Below are 19,541 nucleotides of genomic sequence, written 5' to 3'. Positions count from 1 at the left end.
TGGGAGGAAACCACCCGTAAGCACTAAAGGTGGTGAGGCTAAGCTTTCCTCTTCCAGGAAAGTTCTGCCTAAAGGCAGGGATGTGGTTGTCAGTACTAATCATTTTGGTGTTCTGGGGGAAGATATTTCGGATTTTTCCTCCAGGGGTTCTTTGGAGGAAGTCGTCCTGTCTGGTGGCTCTGGGGAGGAGAGAATTCCGAGTGGTGCAGCCTGTAAGAGGTATGGGTCCAGTGAGAGTGAGGATAGGAAGGGTAAGAGGCGTCCACCTCGATAATTCTCATGGCAGTCATCCCCTTGATTAAGATAGCAACATTAAATGTTGCGAGCGTGAAATCAACTAGGGCTCGTCAGTCTGCTTTGTTTTCTTTTGCTCAGATTGATTTTGATATTATTTTTCTCCAGGAGACCAGGCTCACTTCCCTGGTGGATGTTTATGTTGCCAGGAGGGAGTGGACATATGGTGACAGTTTTTGGTCAGTGGCTGCTGAGCCCTATGGTGGGGTGGCTGTCCTTTTTAAGACCAGCAGGGTTACTTGTAAGAGAGTTATTGAGGTGGATATTGGGAGATGTATGGTCTTGGATATTCTTGTGGAGGGGCAGGACCTTCGCTTGATTAACATCTATGGGCCCCAGACTAAGTGGGATAGGAAGTGCCTCTTCACAAGGGTCAAGCCTTTCCTTTTTACGGCTCAGCCTGTTGTCTTCGGTGGTGATTTTAACACCATTGTTAGGTCTAAGGATAGGCGAGGTACCGGAGGACGGCTGGGTTATGACAGCATTTTTCTCAACAGTATGGTTAGGGATGCTGGTCTGGTTGATGTGCATATTAAGCACTTCCCAGACGACACTGGGTTCACATTTCTTCGAGGTAGCTGTCAGAGTAGGATAGATAGTTTTTTTTTGAAGGAAGGCTCTGCTTCCCTGCCTCCTGTGAGGCGGGCGGTGGAGTTCTCTGATCACTTTGTGCTTTCTGTAGTTCTAAATGCCTCAGATATGCCGCAGGGAGGGGCATTTGGAGGTTGAATTTGACAATGCTGGAAACAGAAGAGGTGAGACAATCCTTTGAGGATTTCTTTCAGGCACAGGTTTCTGTCTTAGACTTTTGTAGCAGCAGGTCAGAGTGGTGGGAGCTGACCAAAAAGCATTCTGCCACACTTTTCAGGGGTCTAGCTAACAGAAGAGAGATTGATAGAGAAACAGCCTGCCGACGATTGCAGAGAAAGCTTGCAGTGCTTGTTTCTTGTGATGGAGATCCTGGGGAGATTTCTGAAGTCAAATCTCAGCTGAGGAGTGTACAATAGGATCGGCACAATTCCTTGCTTTTGGAAAGAGATTACGGGAAGTACCACTCTCCCGATCCTTACCAGAATTGCAAGAAATCTGTGGTAGCTAAAACGATCACCGGCCTAAGGGACAGTCAGGGATTCTGGATGTCATTAGGTCTTTTTATTCTGGCCTCCTTGGTGAGAGGAGACTAGACAGAGACAAGTTGTTGGCTTTCTTTGACTCTTCCCCACTTCCGGAAGGGGATGTTTCTTTTGGTTTTTTGGTACAGGAGATTACTGCTGAGGAGGTGGCCAGAGCAATTGAGCATCTGGCCCCTAAGAAGTCTCCTGGGCCTGATGGGCTGTCAGCGGAGTTTTTCAAAGTATTTAAGACTACCTTGGTCCCGTACCTTGTGTCAGTCTTCAATGAGTGCCTTGCTCAGGGAATGTTGCCTCTCTCCATGAGGCAGCCTGCAGTTATTCTTCTGTCCAAAGGGAAGGACCCGTCAATAATTGAGAACTGGCGCCCCATCAGTCTTCTCAATGTTGATAGGAAGATACTGGCCAAGATATTATTCTGGCGCTTGTCGTCAGTGGCGGAGGATTTACTTTCCTGCCATCAGTTCTGTTCTGTCCAGGGTAAGAGAACCTTTACAGCAGTATTGGCTGTCCGGGAGGCCTTGGAACGATGCAGAGCTGAGGCTTGGGGAAAGTATTTTCTGGCCCTGGATCAGGCTAAAGCTTTTGATCGGGTGAATCATGAGTACCTTTGGTTGCTGCTTGATAAATACGGTTTGCCGGGTGGGTTTATTAATTGGTTGAGGACTCTGTATCTGGGGGCTGAAAGCTTCGCTCTCGTTAACGGCTGAGTTGGACGGCCTTTTGAGGTGAGTTCTGGTGTGAGACAGGGGTGTCCGTTGAGTCCTCTGCTATATGTATTTTCAATCGATCCTCTGGTGAGGAGGCTTGAGAGCAGTACGTTGTGTGGGGTGCCAACGGGCATTACTGGGGATTCTCCTCTTAGAGCCGTGGCCTATGCGGATGATGTGTCTGTGTTTATCTCTGGGTCTGAGGAAGTAGAGGTGGTGGACTCAGAGGTGGCACAGTACACTGAAGCCTCGGGCTCGCTGGTAAATCATGAGAAGAGCAACGTTTTCTGGATATCGAAGGAGGGTGATGGGTTCCGTCCTCCCGGCCTCCTTTCCGGTGCCCCAAGACAGAATCAAAATTCTGGGCATCTGGTTTGGGCCAGGTGACTATGGTCACGCAAATTGGGTGAGCAAACTGGATGATGCCAGTGTCAAAGTGGCTTCCTGGAAGAGATGGAAATTGTCTCTCAGGGAAAGGGTGGACCTGATCAAGACTTGGGAGACTATGAGTAGTACAGGCCCGTTTTTCTGGTGGCTGCAACTCGGGTCTTAATGCACGAGCCACCAAACCAGTTTCTACTACCATGCTGGTGCTCGCCACTTCACCAGGGTCTATGGTAGTACTGGTGCTATGTCCAGGAGATGGTACTCTGCTGGTGTATGCCTCACCAAGAAAACTTGGATCAGCGCTAGCACCACTCTGCTGCCCTCGAGTCTGATCCTGCACCACCTGAGGTCCAGTGACATGGGGTGTGGTATGCCTGGCTCTAGCTGGGACCTCAACCTCGTCATTGCTATCGGTCGGAGAGCCACTGGTGTTCACCGGTTCGTATTCTGACCCGGATGATTCTTCGGATGAGGCTTCCCAATCGCACTCAACCCACTGGACCAGTACCTCGGCGGCCTCTTCAGCGGAATACCCCTTTTTTGCCATGGTGGACTGCTAAATTTAGGGGGTATTCCTCTGAGACTACCCTGGAATAAGAGCACATACCTAGTAAAAGGGAGTACTTGTGAAGTAGAAAGCTGTGGTCACTGAGTTTTGATTAAAAAAAATCAAAACTGATCATTACAGCGCCACAGCTATTGTACAGTGTTTTTTGCAGTGATCAGAAAGAAAAAAAAAATTCTGTCACTGTGGTGGGACGGGCTGAACGCAAGTCCAGGCGAATGATCAGGCCCGATTGGTAAAACAATGCGTTTTTTAGTGTATCCTAGCGACCCTAATATAGATCTGACTGCGATCAGCAATGATCACTTACAGATACTATATAGTAGCAATGCTGATTAGCGACAGTGATGATGCTAATCAGCAATTAATTAGTGACTGCGGTGTGGTGGGCTGGGTGCTAACTGACGCTAACTACCCAACGAAGGGCCCTAGCTAAATAACTGGCCTAACTGTTAACACTAGTGATACTAAAAAAGTGACAGTTTTCACTGATCACTGTTGTTAGATCAATAGGATAGTGACAGGGGGGTGATCGGGGGGGGGGGGGGGGGGGTTCTGAAGGGGATCTGAGGGTGTGGGCGGGTGATCAGAAGCCCGCAGGGGGCAGATTAGGGCCTGATCTGATGGGTAGGAGTGCTGGGGGTGACAGGTGGTGACAGGAGGTGATTGATGGGTGTCTCAGGGGGTGATTAGAGGGGAGGATAGATGCAATCAATGCACTGGGGAGGTGATCGGGGGGTCTCTGAGGGTGTGGGCAGGTGTTTGGGTGCCCGCAAGGGGCAGTTTAGGGTCTGATCTGATGGGTAGCAGTGACAGGTGGTGACGGGGGTGATTGATAGGTGATCAGTAGGTGGTTACAGGGGAGAATATATGCAAGCAATGCCCTGGCGATTAGGGCCTGATCTGATGGGTAGGAGTGCTAGGGGGTGACAGGTGGTGACAGGAGGTGATTGATGGGTGTCTCAGGGGGTGATTAGAGGAGAGGATAGATGCAATCAATGCACTGGGGAGGTGATCAGAGGGGGTCTGAGGGCGATCTGAGGGTGTGGGCGGGTGATTTGGTGCCAGCAAGGGGCAGATTAGGGTCTGATCTGATCAGTAGCAGTGACAGGTGGTGACAAGGGGTGATTGATGGGTGATCAGGGTGTGATTAGAGGGGAGAACAGATGTAAACAATGCACTTGGGAGGTGATCAATCAGAGGGCAGGTCTGCGGGCAATCTAAGGGTGTGGGCGGGTGATTGGGAGCCCACAAGGGGCAGATCAGGGTCTGATCTGATGGGTAGCAGTGACAGGTTTTGACAGGGGGTGATTAGGGTGTGATTAGAGGGGAGAACAGATGTAAACAATGCACTGAGGAGGTGATCAGGGGGGTCTGAGGGTGGTCTGAGGGTGTGGGTGGGTAATTGGGTGCCCGCAAGGGGAAGATTAGGGTCTGATGGGTAGCAGTGACAGGGGGTCATAGATGTAAATAATGCACTGGGGAGGTGATCGGGGGGGGGGGGGGGTCTGAGGGCGATCTGAGGGTGTAGGCGGGTGTGCGGGTGCCCCCAAGGGTGGCAGTGACAGGGGGTGATTGATGGGTGATTGACAGGTGATTGACAGGTGATCAGTGGGTGATTACAGGGGAGACTAGAGGTATACAGTACACAGGGGGGGGGGGGGGGGTCTGGGGAGGGTCTGAGGGTGTGGGGGGTGATCAGGAGCCCCCAGGGGGTTGATTAGAGCCTACTCTAAAATATAGGGTTGACAGTTAGTGACAGGGAGTGATTGATGGGTGATTAGGGGGGTGATTGGGTGCAAACAGTGGTCTAAGGGGGTGATCGGGGGGAGTCTGAGGAGTGCTGTGGGCGATCAGGAGATGCAGGATCAGTGTGTGTGTTTTTACATACACAGCTGCCTCCTCCCTGGTGGTCGCTTGATTACTGGGACCACCGGTGAGGAGGCAGCCAGTATAATAGACTTTGTTAGCTTAACAAAGTGTATTATACATTTATATATAGCGAGATCGGGGTATTTACAACCCGCCGTTGCTGCTAATTGGCCGGTGGGTTGACGTCGTGGGTGGGCGGAGCCTAATGCCGGCAGATGCGGGCACATCCCTGCGCGTGATCCCCGGCTAATCATTCTCCCAGGTGCCACCGCCAATCGGCGTTATGCGGTCCTGGGGGAGCCACCTTGCCGCCGACCATAGGTAGTGGGCGGTCGGCAAGTGGTTAAAGATGCTACATGAAGGAATGAGAGATGCCGTTCTCATAGCAGCTAGATCCTTAACCGAACTTCCTGGTCTCCAAAACTCAGTTCACCTATTTGCTGATCTATCTCCCTTACGCTAGCACGGTTAAGAGACATGCGACCTATCACTCAGGCCCTGTCCTCTGCATCCGTCAAATACAAGTGGGGTTTTCTCTTTTCCCTTTTATTCCAATACAACAATAAGACTTTTGTTTGCAAAACCTTCGATGAAACTCGTCTGGCTGTGGAGAACTGCGGCCTGTAACCTCTTCACTAAATGCTGTTTGCTCTGTACCCCGTATGTCTACCTTTTCGCTAATCTCATATACTACCTTCAATCTTCTATATGCTAATCAGAATCAGAATCAATTTTATTTCGCCAAATAAGTTTGCACCTACAAGGAATTTGTCTTGGCAGTTGCTTAACAAACAAAAACAAAAGCAATGCAAGGACAGACAGTGTGTATATTACAAGTCAAGGACATTATGCAAGTATAGTGGCAGTAAGAAATGTGCGAATTGTTCATTTACAGTTCTGTGCTGATTACTTTCAAGTCCTAGCAGCTCTAGCGGGGTTCTGCATTTAGTATGGCTACCACTTGAGGAAAAAAACTGTTCCTGTGTTTAGAGGTTTTGGTAGCGATTGACCGGAATCTTACTCCTGAAGGCAAGAGCTTGAAGATGGAGTGAGCTGGGTGAGGGGTCAGAGGCAATTTCGGTTGCTCTCTTTCTGCACCTGCTAGCATAAAGATCCTGCAGGGAAGGTAAGCTACAGCAAATTCAGGTTTATCCCTAAACATCACAAAATCGGAACTGTTGCCTTACAATATTCCTGAATCCATTATATCAGCAATAGCCTCTCAATTTGGCTTCCGTGTTCAAACCAAGTATGTTAAATATCTAGGGGTTAAAAATCACTAAAAATCCATCAGATATGTTCAGATTTAATTACACACCTCTTCTTTCTTCCCTCCTTTCATTATTATCAAATTGGGCCAAACTTCCGATCTCCTTGAGTGGTAGAATACATGCGGACTGCTTCTAAAACTCCTTTATTTTTTAGGGTTCTCCCTATACAGGTAACTAAATATTCACTTACCTTACTGCAAAGTGAAGTTGCTAAATTTATATTGTCAAATAAATACTCTTGCATATCTTCCAAGAGGATATTCCTACCTAAATATGCTGCAGGACCAGTAGTCTGGTGAATGCCATATAGGCTGGGGGTTAGAGGAGCAGCACCTCGTAGATAAGTAATGATGCTTTTCCAAAGGCTCTGAGACTACAGGAGAACCAGAACTCTTCCAGTTCAAGAAGCAAGGAAAATGTATTTCTATTATTGCTTCATGCAACAGGTGGAATACTACTGAAACAAGAACTCTCTTGGCCACATAACATGTCTACTGGCCCTGATGCCAGTGATGGATAGGGCTTCAACACACAGGGCTGCCTGTATCCATTTATTAACATTTCTCCTGAGTTTTCTCCAAGTAGATATTTTCAAACTTCATGAATAAAAAACTTTTAAAGGTCCCACCAAGCAAGACTTTACTCAAAATGAGTTTAATATTACAGTTTACCTACTATTTAGGGTTTTTTTTAACTGTTAAGTACTGGAAAAAATATTTTTTTTCGATAAGATGAAAAATTATCTCCTTGGAGAAAATTCAGGTAAAGAAGTTAATAAGATATGGCCCACAGTGTCTAAGTAGCCCTCTGTTGTTTACCATAGACTAGAGTCCCATGAGGGTCAATGGACTTTGCTGCAAGTTAGGTTCAGTGGTAGTAGGCCAAATCAATAAGAAAATTTTGTTTTTTAGGTCAAGGCAGGCAAACATTTAGAATAGTCATTTCATATGCTGTATGTCAGGACAGGCACAGATGAGTGAGAATTCTGTATTCAAATGTATGCAGCTTGAACATGGACCAACTGAATCTACCCAATGTGGAATTTGATTGGTCAATTTTAAAACTGCACACATTTGCATTATCTTGCATTAAACCTTAGAATTATTTGCATCTCACTGACCACCCCTATTTATTTCTAACACAGCATTATTATTGAACTTCATTATGTTACAGTACGTTTGATGATGTGCTTTTGCAACCAATTGTCTTAAAAAAATGTATATGTAGTTAACGTACACTTGTGTCTGACATTACCACCTACATCTACAGAACCTTACTTAAAACTATTATACAATATTTTATGTACTTTTAAAGTTTTCTTTGATTTCTCTAGAGATGCGTTGCAAACAGATTCTGACACTCTTGACTGGGCTGGTAGAGTGTTTGTGCTTTGCTGGGGTTACCTTTGGATGGGCATCCCTAGTGTTTGTGTTAAAAAAGGAGAAATACTTCCAAGATTTTTGCCCAGATGCAGGAAATCATACTATCAATTCTACTGACAGTGAGTATTGTTAAATATAAAATGTGTTGTAAAAGCTCTTCTTCTCCTCCTTTTTCTCCTCTTTCTTCTTATCCTTTTTCTTTATTATTATTATTATTATTCATGATTTCTATAGCAACCGCCATCTTTAATGGCCCTGCACAACAAAGAGTGCAAACGATAGTCAGTTACAAAACAAAGAGATACAGATAACTTATGTACTCAAGTATAATCTGAGAGTTTTTGCTACTTGACCCATTGCAGCGCGTCCAGCCTGGATTGGGAAAGATGCATTTCCACCCCCCTCTGCTACCAGTGCTCTGAAATGATAAATGGAGAAAGAGAGTGGGTAGCCACCAGACACTAGGGAAACACACTATGGGAGAGGAAAGGGGGAATCGCCAGACACCAAGTAACATTGTTTGGGGTAGGGAGTGTGAACCACTTAACATCAGGAACACAGTATGAGGGAGGAGGGAACCACTTGTCACCAGTTGTGCTGTATGGCAGAGGGAAGGAGGACCACCAGACACCATGGAACTCTATTGATGAGGGACAATTAAATACTAGGTACGCTGTATGGGAGAGCGGGACTACTAGACCTCAGTTATGCTGTATCAGAGAGGGAGGGGGGAACACTAGACACCAGATATGCTATAGCGGGGAGGTGGGGGGACTAATAAACACAAGTCAAAGGACAACAATAACGAGAAGGATATGAAGGTTGCCATATTTATTTCCTTTTAAACAATGTATATTACCTGGGAGCCCTTCTGGTCTATTTGGCTGGTGTAGTGTCTAAATAACACCAGAAACAAGCATGCAGATAAACTTGTCAAACCTCTGATATGCATATGCTTGTTTAGAATCAGAATAATTTATTTTGCCAAGTACAAAGAGGGGTTGTACCCAGAATTGGTTTTGGCTCATACAGGTACTGGAAGGAGGGGGGGGGATAATGTCTGAAAGCCAAGAGCCGAGGCTGCCATACTATGGCACCACCAGTTGCACTTGGCAATAATCTGTTATCTTTAAGGAGATGACAGAGGGAGGCGAAGGTTCAGCAGTGATGACCCGGTTCTTCATGAAATAAACCTGCGGTGATGACTGACAGTACTGATTGCAGTCATCTGGCAGTGCTAGCCAATGTGTTTCAGTTTAAAAGGTGTAGTAGTGTTCATTTCTGTGGTGGGTCCCAACTCCTGGGCAGCATTCGGCAGGGTTGATCAAGATAATATGGCCATAGCTCCCAACTGTCCCTTTTTCGGAGGGACAGTCCCTTTTTGGGAGCCCTATCCCTCTGTCCCTCCTTCCTCCTCATTTGTCCCTCTTTCTGGACTTTGTCCCTCTTTCTATGTAAATATATATATTTATATAGTAAAAATGTGTTTGATTGACTCTAAACTTTATTCCCATCCTTTAAATTGATATAATACTAATTATGCACAGACTATGGACCCAGGCAGTGGCAAGGTGGAAAAAAACTCCAGGTCCTGAGCTCCCCACCACCTGCACCAGCATCCCAGGCTACACTGGAACACACTGCACTCCTTCAGGGAGGAAAACCAGATGAATTGATAGGGAAAAGGGAAGTAAAACAGGAAAAGGTCAGAATCCTGTGGCCATGGCTGCCAATTAAGGTGCCATCTTCCTGAACGGCAGTTACAATTCAGTGACTATAGCTAAAAGTATTAAAGGTCATCAGAAGGGATGCTCATCTGGATTCCGGATATCCAAGCTACCCGGATAATCTGAACTTTTTCCGCTATCTGACCTCGGATTCGGATTCCGGATAGTGGGCCAAATCCAGAATGCAGTATCCGGATAGGAATTCGAGTATCCGCGCAGATCAGTGGCGTTTCTACAATAGGGCGCAGGGGGCGTAGCGCACCGGGTGACAGCCAGCCAGGGGGGGTGTCGCCACGACCCCCCATTGTTGCAGACAGTGCATGAGGGGAAGAGCAGTGCTGGAAGGAGGGGTGACTGGGATAGCGGCGGGGAGGGGGGAAAGATCCCCCCCCCTCCCTCACCTGGGTCCCCTCCTTCTGCCTCTCTTCCCCTCTAAATGACAGCGGGGGCAGCGGGCAACTTACCGTCAGAGCGGGCGGGCAGAGACTACTCACTTTATTTCTGCATTCCAGCAGCTGGAACGCTGGGTCGCCGTCACGTGCCTCTTCTGCGCCTCCAATGCTGTGACACGCATTGGAGGCGCAGAGGCACGTGACGACGACGGAGCGCTCCAGCTGCTGGAACGCAGAAGTAAAGTGAGTAGTCTCTGCCCGCCCGTCCTGACTGTAAGTTGCCCGCTGCCCCCGCTGTCATTTGGAGGGGAAGAGAGGCAGAAGGAGGGAACCCAGGTGAGGGAGGGGGGGGGATCTTTCCCCCCTCCCCGTCGCTGACCCCACTGCCCCTCCTTCTAGCGCTGCTTCCCCCCTCCTGGAGCAGCTATACTGGGGGCAACTAAACTAGCTATACTGGGGGCAACTAAACTAGCTATACTGGGGGCATCTATACTGGGGGCAATTATACTAGCTATACTGGGGCCATCTATACTGGGGGCAGCTATACTAGCTATACTGGGGGCAACTATACTAGCTATACTGGGGGCATCTATACTAGCTATACTGGGGCAACTAAACTAGCTATACTGGGGGCAACTAAACTAGCTATACTGGGGGCAGCTATACTAGCTATACTGGGGCAACTAAACTAGCTATACTGGGGGCAACTAAACTAGCTATACTGGGGGCAACTAAACTAGCTATACTGGGGGCAGCTATACTAGCTATACTGGGGGCAACTATACTAGCTATACTGGGGGAAACTATACTAGCTATACTGGGGGCAACTATACTGGGGCAGCTCTGGGGGCAACTATACTATCTACACTGGGGGCAGCTATACTGGGGCAACTATAATAGCTATACTGGGGGCAACTATACTAGCTATACTGGGGCAACTATCTGTGGGGAACTAAACTAGCTATATTGGGGGCAAATAAACTAGCTATACTGTAGGCAACTAAACTAGCTATACTGGGGGCAACTATACTAGCTATACTGGGGGCAACTATACTAGCTATACTGGGGGCAACTATACTAGCTTCACTGGGGTAGCTATACTGGGGGCAACTGTACTAGCTATACTGGGGGCAACTATACTAGCTATACTGGGGGCAACTATACTAGCTAATACTTTAAATTACAGTTAGCGCCGCCCTCATCCGGTCATAACCACGCCCAATTTTTTTGCCGGTTGTGACCACGCCCATTTTTTAAAGGGGGGGGGTCTTTTAATACCCAGGCTACAACTCCTTCCTGGAGCCACTCCCCCCTTTATAAAAGGCAGGTAGCGCCGGCCATCTTACTCAATCGTGTGCCTGCAGTAATTAGAGAAGGGACAGCTGCTGCAGATTCTCACATAGGGAAAGATTAGTTAGGCTCTTGTGGCTTCTTAGCTTGCTCCTTGCTGATTCTTATTGCTAAAATAGCACCCCACAACAGCTCTTTTGAGAGCTAATCTTGTTCTTGTGATCTATTTTTGTGTATGTGTGTGTGTGTGTGTGTCCCACTGACACTTGTGTTGCATAGACAGCCTTGATAATTCATACTGTGTGTGCCACTGCCAGGCCCAGCACATTCAGTGACTACCTGTGTGTTTGACAGGTGCAGATTGTAATACCCATTACTGCATATACCTACCTGTTGTTCACTTCAGTGCACCCACCTACCTACGTGAGTTGAGCACACGCAGTGTCACTGTGCCTGGCCGCTACCTGTCTGTGTGTGACTGACAGGTGCACATTGTAATACCCATTACTGCATATACCTACTACCTGTTGTTCACAGTGCACCCACCTACCTACGTGAGTTGAGCGCTTGAGTTGCATAGACAGCCTTAATAATTTATGCTGTGTGTGCCACTGCCAGGCCCAGCACACTCAGTGACTACCTGTGTGTGTGTGACAGGTGCACATTGTAATACCCATTACTGCATATACCTACCTGTTGTTCACTTCAGTGCACCCACCTACCTACGTGAGTTGAGCGCACGCAGAGTGATACACCACTCCGTGCATACCTGTTAACTGCACCTGTGTGACTGCACATTGTATTAGTCAAGCCAGTGCATACCTTCCACTTCATCCCCCCCCAATATGGACAAAACAAAAGGCAGAGGCAGGCCACCTGGCAGGTCTGTTCGAGGTCGCATTGTTGTGACTTCGTGCGGCCCTCGACCAAAGAACAGTGTTCAGAAGAAGGCACGTGCCATCAACCCCTAATATTGTCAGGACGTAGTTGACTATTCAACACAGAACACCTCATCTTTCTCAGCTTCCGCACGGAAGTGTGACATACAGTGGCTTGCAAAAGTATTCAGCCCCCTTGAAGTTTTGCACGTGAAAGACCAATACAAAGTGGTGTACACGTGAGAAGTGGAACGAAAATCATACATGATTCCAAACATTTTTTACAAATCAATAACTGCAAAGTGGGGTGTGCGTAATTATTCAGCCCTCTTTGGTCTGAGTGCAGTCAGTTGTCCATAGACATTGCCTGATGAGTGCTAATGACTAAATGGAGTGCACCTGTGTGTAATCTAATGTCAGTACAAATACAGCTGCTCTGTGACGGCCTCAGAGGTTGTCTAAGAGAATATTGGGAGCAACAACACCATGAAGTCCAAAGAACACACCAGACAGGTCAGGGATAAAGTTATTGAGAAATGTAAAGCAGGCTTAAGCTACAAAACGATTTCCAAAGCCTTGAACATCCCACGGAGCACTGTTCAAGTGATCATTCAGAAATGGAAGGAGTATGGCACAACTGTAAACCTACCAAGACAAGGCCATCCACCTAAACTCACAGGCTGAACAAGGAGAGCGCTGATCAGAAATGCAGTCAAGAGGCCCATGGTGACTCTGGACGAGCTGCAGAGAGCTACAGCTCAGGTGGGGGAATCTGTCCATAGGACAACTATTAGTTGTGCACTGCACAAAGTTGGCTCTTATGGAAGAGTGACAAGAAGAAAGCCATTGTTAACAGAAAAGCATAAGAAGTCCCGTTTGCAGTTTGCCACAAGCCATGTGGGGGACACAACAAACATGTGGAAGAAGGTGCTCTGGTCGGAGGAGACAAAAATTGAACTTTTTGGCCAAAATGCAAAACGCTACGTGTGGCAGAAAACTAACACTGCACATCACCAGAAAACACCATCCCCACTGTGAAATATGGTGGTGGCAGCATCATGCTCTGGGGTTGCTTCTATTCAGCAGGGACAGGGAAGCTGGTCAAAGTTGATGGGAAGATGGATGGAGCCAAATACAGGGCAATCTTGGAAGAAAACCTCTTGGAGTCTGCAAAAGACTTGAGACTGAGGCGGAGGTTCACCATCCAGCAGGACAACGACCCTAAAGATAAAGCCAGGGCAACAATGGAATGGTTTAAAACAAAACATGTCAATGTGTTAGAATGGTCCAGTCAAAGTCCAGATCTAAATCCAATCGAGAATCTGTGGCAAGATCTGAAAACTGCTGTTCACAAACGCTGTCCATCTAATCTGACTGAGCTGGAGCTGTTTTGCAAAGAAGAATGGGCAAGGATTTCAGTCTCTATATGTGCAAAGCTGGTAGAGACATACCCTAAAAGACTGGCAGGTGTAATTGCAGCAAAAGGTGGTTCTACAAAGTATTGCGTAAGCACACCGCACTTTGCAGTTATTGATTTGTAAAAAATGTTTGGAATAATGTATGATTTTCGTTCCACTTCTCACGTGTACACCACTTTGTCTTTCACGTGGCATTCCAATAACATTGATTCATGTTTGTGGCAGTAATGTGACAAAATGTGGAAAACTTCAAGGGGGCCGAATACTTTTGCAAGCCACTGTATCTTCCTCCTCCTGCTCTGATTCTGGCACCCCACTTAACGCTCAGTCGACCACCACCACCAAAGTGCCACCACCCCAGGGCTCAGCAGTGTGGAATTTTTTTTGTGTGTCTGCCTCAGATGAGAGAAATACCATCTGTACTCTCTGCCACCAAAAATTGAGCTGTGGAAAGACCAAGACCCACGTAGGGACAACTACCTTATGAAGGCACATGATTACAAACTAAATGGTTTAAAGAGGCACCCTGGTGGTACTTAAAAGCGTTTAAAAGCAGTTTAAAACCGATAAAAGGTTTGAGGTTGCTTACCTCAATTAAGACAAATCTTTGTAGGGATGTAACAATTGGTGTCAGCAAATAGTAAATGTCTGGTTATTAGGTGATCGGCAGTATCACCAATAATCCAGACACTATACCTGATTATGTGGTGATCTGCAGAATCACCAATAATGCAAGTATAGCAAACAACTGACTGGTGGAGCTAGTGGGTACTAACAGTACAGAGCCCCTCACCAGAGACAAGGGCCCACTGGTGAGAGTAGAGTGGTCGGACTAATCGAGTTGGCAACAGACAGACAGATACAGTACAAAATCAGAAGGCAAAGGCAAGAAGGTTTAACAGGCAGAGTCGGCAGCAAGATCAGATGGGCAGAAGTACAGAATCACTAAGCGGAAGAGTAGTCAGAACGAGCCAGAGTCATACACAGATAATATGATACAGTCTTTCAATGCTACATGTTAAGCTAGCAAAAGGTCTGAGCGCTAACACGAAGTATTCGCAACAGCAGACAAGTAGCGAGTGAACCAGCTAGGCTTATGAAGCACAGGAGACCCCCTCCGGCACGCCTACCCCTAACAACCAATGAGGAGCGGCGAGCGTCACCTCTGATGTCAGCCGACCGGCCGGTCAGCTGACGCACCTCCTCCCCGCATAAAGATCCTGTCTGTGTGCACGCACACGCGACAATGCGACCCTATGTGCGGCTGACAAACCCGTCCTCGGCGTGCTAGACGCCCGAGGCACGGGTAGATTGCTAGGCAGGGAGATGGAGGCAGCTGCGGTGGTAGCGCTGTTCACCGCAGTTGCCTCTCCAACGTTTATTACAGTACCCCCCCTTGAGGCGTGGACTCCGGACACGTCCTGCATGGCTTCTCAGGATGCAACTCATGACATTTTTGCTTAAAGAGGAGCTGTTAGGTATAGGGTCTCAGAGAAAAAAACACATATATCAGTAGCTAAATATTGGCTGTACTTACATTACATATGCATTTCACTGTCCACGTTTGAATTTCACAGAATTTTTATATAGTATTTGCAGAGAATGATGCTCCTGACAGCTCATGGCAGGTTCCATGTTTGTCTGTCTCCTATGAAGCCAATTGTGATGCCATATCCTCCCTGCTTCCTGATGATTAGACTCACAAAAAAGATCCTAATGGACAACACTACTGTGCAGTGAATATTAATTAGCCATGTGGCTAGGAACAATAGCGGACTCATGCAGTATACTCTAATGGGAACATGTGCCCTGTGATTTTTCAGTGCTGTGAGTTAGGCTGCTGTAACATGAGCCTGTAACTTCCCACTGTGAAAGCAGCCTTAGGGCGGCATATGGAAATGAAGGGGAGGACCAAGGTAGTGCAGTGGGGAGAAGAAGCAGCCCCAGAATGCTTTGCAGTATCTGTTATGCGTCCTGCCGGCCCTCCTTAGGAGCTTGGGAATAGCGAGCCTTGCTGTTCAGCACACATCAAAGTAAGAGAGATTTTTAACTTCAGTATTGACTTTTGGCTTCCTTCTAAACTGTTTAACACAGGAGAATAGAGGTTTAAATTAGCTTTTTCAGTCTGACAGTTACCCTTTAAGTTCCTCAGCATGCATGCGATGACCCGGCACCCAAGATCTCTTCTCAGGCCCATACCCCTTCCAATGAACCAGGTACTGTACCGAGTTACGCACCCAACGAGAATCCAAAATCTGCTCAATCTCATACCCAGGTTCACCATCAATCACAACAGGGTGGGGGGTGGGGGGGGGGGGAGATGAATGCACATGAACAGCCGGCTTCAATAGAGACACATGGAACGACTTTACACCTCCCATACTGGGTGGCAGTGAAATGACGTAAGTGACATTATTGATCTTTTTGGAAACAGGGTATGGGCCTATAAATCTGGGGCGCAATTTTGCTGAGGGCTGTTTCAGGGCCAGATGCCGGGTAGAAACCCACACCATGTAACCGGGTACAAACTCCCATTCCACTGACCGCTTTCTATCAGCCTGCTTCTTCTGGATCTGGAAGGCCTTTTCCAGATTTCTTTTGACCATGGTCCAAATCTCTTTAAAAGATCCCTGCCAATCTTCTAGAGCAGGGAAAGGAGAAGACACCACTGGCACTGGAGAAAATTTGGGAAATCTCCCCGTTACCACCTGAAAAGGAGAAAAGCCCAAAGAGGTACTTTTCAGGTTGTTATGCGCAAATTCTGCGAATGGCAAGAATTTCGCCCATTCCAACTGGGCATCAGTCACATAGCATCTAAGGAACTGTTCTAATGACTGATTAACCCTTTCAGTTTGCCCATTGGTTTGTGGGTGGTAGCTGGATGAAAATGACAGGTTCATCCCAAGATGATGACAAAAGGCTCTCCAGAATTTGGACACGAACTGGACTCCCCTATCTGACACCACATTTTCTGGTATCCCATGTAAACGGAAAATGTGTTGAATGAAGAGATCCACCAGTTCCTGGGCAGAGGGGAGTCCATCCAGGGGAATAAAATGAGCCATTTTGCTGAACCTGTCGAATACCACCCAGATAACCGTTTTACCCTCGGACCTGGGTAGTTCGCCAACACAAAGTCCATGGATAAATGGGTCCATGGTTCCTCAGGCACTGGCAATGACTGGAGGGTGCCCACAGGAGCCTGTCTGGATGGCTTGTTCCTGGCACAGACTGAGCAATCTCTGACAAACTCCCTACAATCTAGGACCAGAGATGGCCACCACACACATCTAGACAGCAGATCTTGCGTTCTGGCAACCCCAGGATGCCCTGCATTTTTATGTGCATGGAACAAGTGTAAAATTGACGAAAGTGAAGTGGCACAAATAGAACTCCATCAGGTTTCCCCTCAGGAACGTCCTGTTGATAGGGACCCAAAGCAAGCGACCAATCCTGCCATGTCTCGGTGGCTGCCACGTCAACTTTCTCGGGCAGTATGTTCTCGGGAGTTGGTGGCTGGACTGTCTCAGGCTCAAAACATCTAGACAGGGCATCTGCCTTGACATTTTTATTCCCTGGTTTATAAGTAATGATAAATCTAAATCTCGAAAAGAATATAGACCAGCGTCACCTCTAACGTCAGCCGACCAGCCGGTCAGCTGACGCGCTTCCTCCCCGCATAAAGGTCCTGTCTGTGCACATGCGCACTTGACAATGCGACCCTATGTGCGGCTGACAGACCCGTCCTCGGCGTGCTAGACACCCGAGGTATGGGTAGATTGCTAGGCAGGGAGATGGAGGCAGCTGCGGTGGTAGCGCTGTTCACCGCAGCTGCCTCTCCAACGTTAATTACAAAGGACAAAAGATTTTATTGGTAGCACAGGCAACGCGTTTCGCGGGTCTTAGCCCGCTTCCTTAGGCCAATAGCAGTGCCTATATCAGTAAACATGAGATTCCTAAGTATACTGGTATCAAAGATAATACATACATTTACAGCATCAGATTGTAATCAGCGATAACATTGTATCCGGTGTTTCATTACATATATATTGTTACAGATGAACAGATCATATTATAAATAATGTACATATTATAAGTATTAGGAGTATTTACCCTTATCTTACGGAGCTGCTGGCGTTTATCAGCCAGAGGTATATAAATAATCAAAACGGGATTTTTCAGACATAATGAAAATTATTAAAAATTGTTAAAAAAAAAAAAAGAGGGGGGAAGCGTTTTTTTTTTTTTTTTAGGAAAAAAACAAAAACAAAAAAAACTATTCACTTCACTATTTGTTTTTAGCCACCAGTGACCAGCTTACTTCTTAACACATAGAGAAGTGCAGCCTATTTGAGCCCAGCGCTCTCTAGGAAATGTCATTTTATCCCAGTAGCTGTATTATGTAGTCTATTTATGTAGTCTATTTATGTCTAATTATATGTTTTCATTTATTTATTTATTTATCTGTTCATCATAACAGCACACCTGCACGGCACACGGCACGGCAATCTCTTTTAACCACTTAACGACCAGCCAACGCCTATCGGCGGCGGCTGGTCGTACCTGTGTTTCTATGGAAACGTTTCCTGTCAGTTCACGGAGGGAGGCTCCGTGAACACTACAAATAATATTAATAGCTATTCATTTTAGATGTGGCTATATTTGCAGTTTTATATCATAAGACAGGTGCAGACACTGGCAAAACCAAACCATAGACAAAAAAAACACCAACTACCAAGCCAGTATATGGCGCACACTATTAGTACAGAGAAAAGTACACTGCCATTTTTGTAATGCAAAAATATAAATTATTTATTGTATACAGTAAGAGAACAAGTATCCGAGCCAATATTAGCTTAAATCAGTGAGTGCCAAGCCAATCATGGAGTGCACCTACATCACCCATCCCATCATAGATAAACCCCCCCCGCCTATATATTAGACCATAGTGGTACCCCACAAAGCCTCCAGTAAATATCGTGAGGTATCCTGAGTCCTCCCAATGGGTAACGACCAGGTAAACAAAATGTAGTACTCTCACAGAGGCTAAAAAAGTAAAGACCAATATGATCACACATATTTTGCCGCCAGCTCAATTCTCATACAATGTGCACATAGTATACTCATCACATATAATTCATATACTTAATGGGCTTCCAGATTTAAAAACTAGGGGGATGGGTGATGTAGGTGCACTCCATGATTGGCTTGGCACTCACTGATTTAAGCTAATATTGGCTCGGATACTTGTTCTCTTACTGTATACAATAAATAATTTATATTTTTGCATTACAAAAATGGCAGTGTACTTTTCTCTGTACTAATAGTGTGCGCCATATACTGGCTTGGTAGTTGGTGTTTTTTTTGTCTATGGTTTGGTTTTGCCAGTGTCTGCACCTGTCTTATGATATAAAACTGCAAATATAGCCACATCTAAAATGAATAGCTATTAATATTATTTGTAGTGTTCACGGAGCCTCCCTCCGTGAACTGACAGGAAACGTTTCCATAGAAACACAGGTACGACCAGCCGCCGCCGATAGGCGTTGGCTGGTCGTTAAGTGGTTAAAAGAGATTGCCGTGCCGTGTGCCGTGCAGGTGTGCTGTTATGATGAACAGATAAATAAATAAATAAATGAAAACATATGCTTTATGATATGCAATATATTAATATGCAAATTTGCAGAATTTACTATAGCATAATGTACTGTCTCTTGTCTACAGTCTTGTCCCCATTTTTATTGCCTGATGAAGCGGGCTGGGCCTGCGAAACGCGTTGCACTGTTTCGGGGTACTAATTAATAAATGTGACTACTATTCAGACAGTCTTTCGTGTCTGCTTTATGGAGGTAAGTCCACCACTTCCTCCCAGCAAATTTTAACGTTTTTATCCACTTTTATCCTGCTGGCGCCTCTGTTCTCCTACTGCTATACCGTGTCCACCCCTGGTGGAGGGGTGATCTACCCCCTTTCGCATCTACAGAGAGCGACTTCTTATCCCTGAGTGAGGACAAGTTTTTATCCACTTTTATCCTGCTGGCGCCTCTGTTCTCCCTCTGGGACATGGACTTTGTGTAGTTTCTCCAGTAGTTGCATGGTATCGAGTACAAATGAGGGCAATCTTTCTACCATAGGTTTAAGTTTTTTGTCCACATATTGCGCTACTTTCTCAGTTGGTGCATTAATTGCAGCGATTATTGGGCGACCCGGAGGTCGTAAGATGTC

The 19,541-nt window shown here is 46.5% G+C and overlaps 1 protein-coding gene across 3 annotated transcripts in view; it reads left to right on the top strand.

Annotated features, from left to right (window-relative positions):
- The window catches only part of SLC43A3 (solute carrier family 43 member 3), a 1,442,737-nt gene that overhangs the window by 83,281 nt on the left and 1,339,915 nt on the right, over positions 1–19,541 (top strand). For all 3 annotated transcript variants that reach the window (XM_068255264.1, XM_068255263.1, XM_068255265.1), the window contains exon 2: positions 7,563–7,730. In XM_068255264.1, coding sequence (XP_068111365.1) covers positions 7,565–7,730 — 166 coding nt within the window. In that variant the 5' untranslated portion in view covers positions 7,563–7,564. The remainder of the gene's footprint in view (positions 1–7,562; positions 7,731–19,541) is intronic.

The sequence above is a fragment of the Hyperolius riggenbachi genome, chromosome 10 (genome assembly GCF_040937935.1).
Source record: "Hyperolius riggenbachi isolate aHypRig1 chromosome 10, aHypRig1.pri, whole genome shotgun sequence".
Lineage (NCBI taxonomy): Eukaryota > Metazoa > Chordata > Amphibia > Anura > Hyperoliidae > Hyperolius > Hyperolius riggenbachi.
This window is presented reverse-complemented; position numbering and strand designations above follow the sequence as displayed.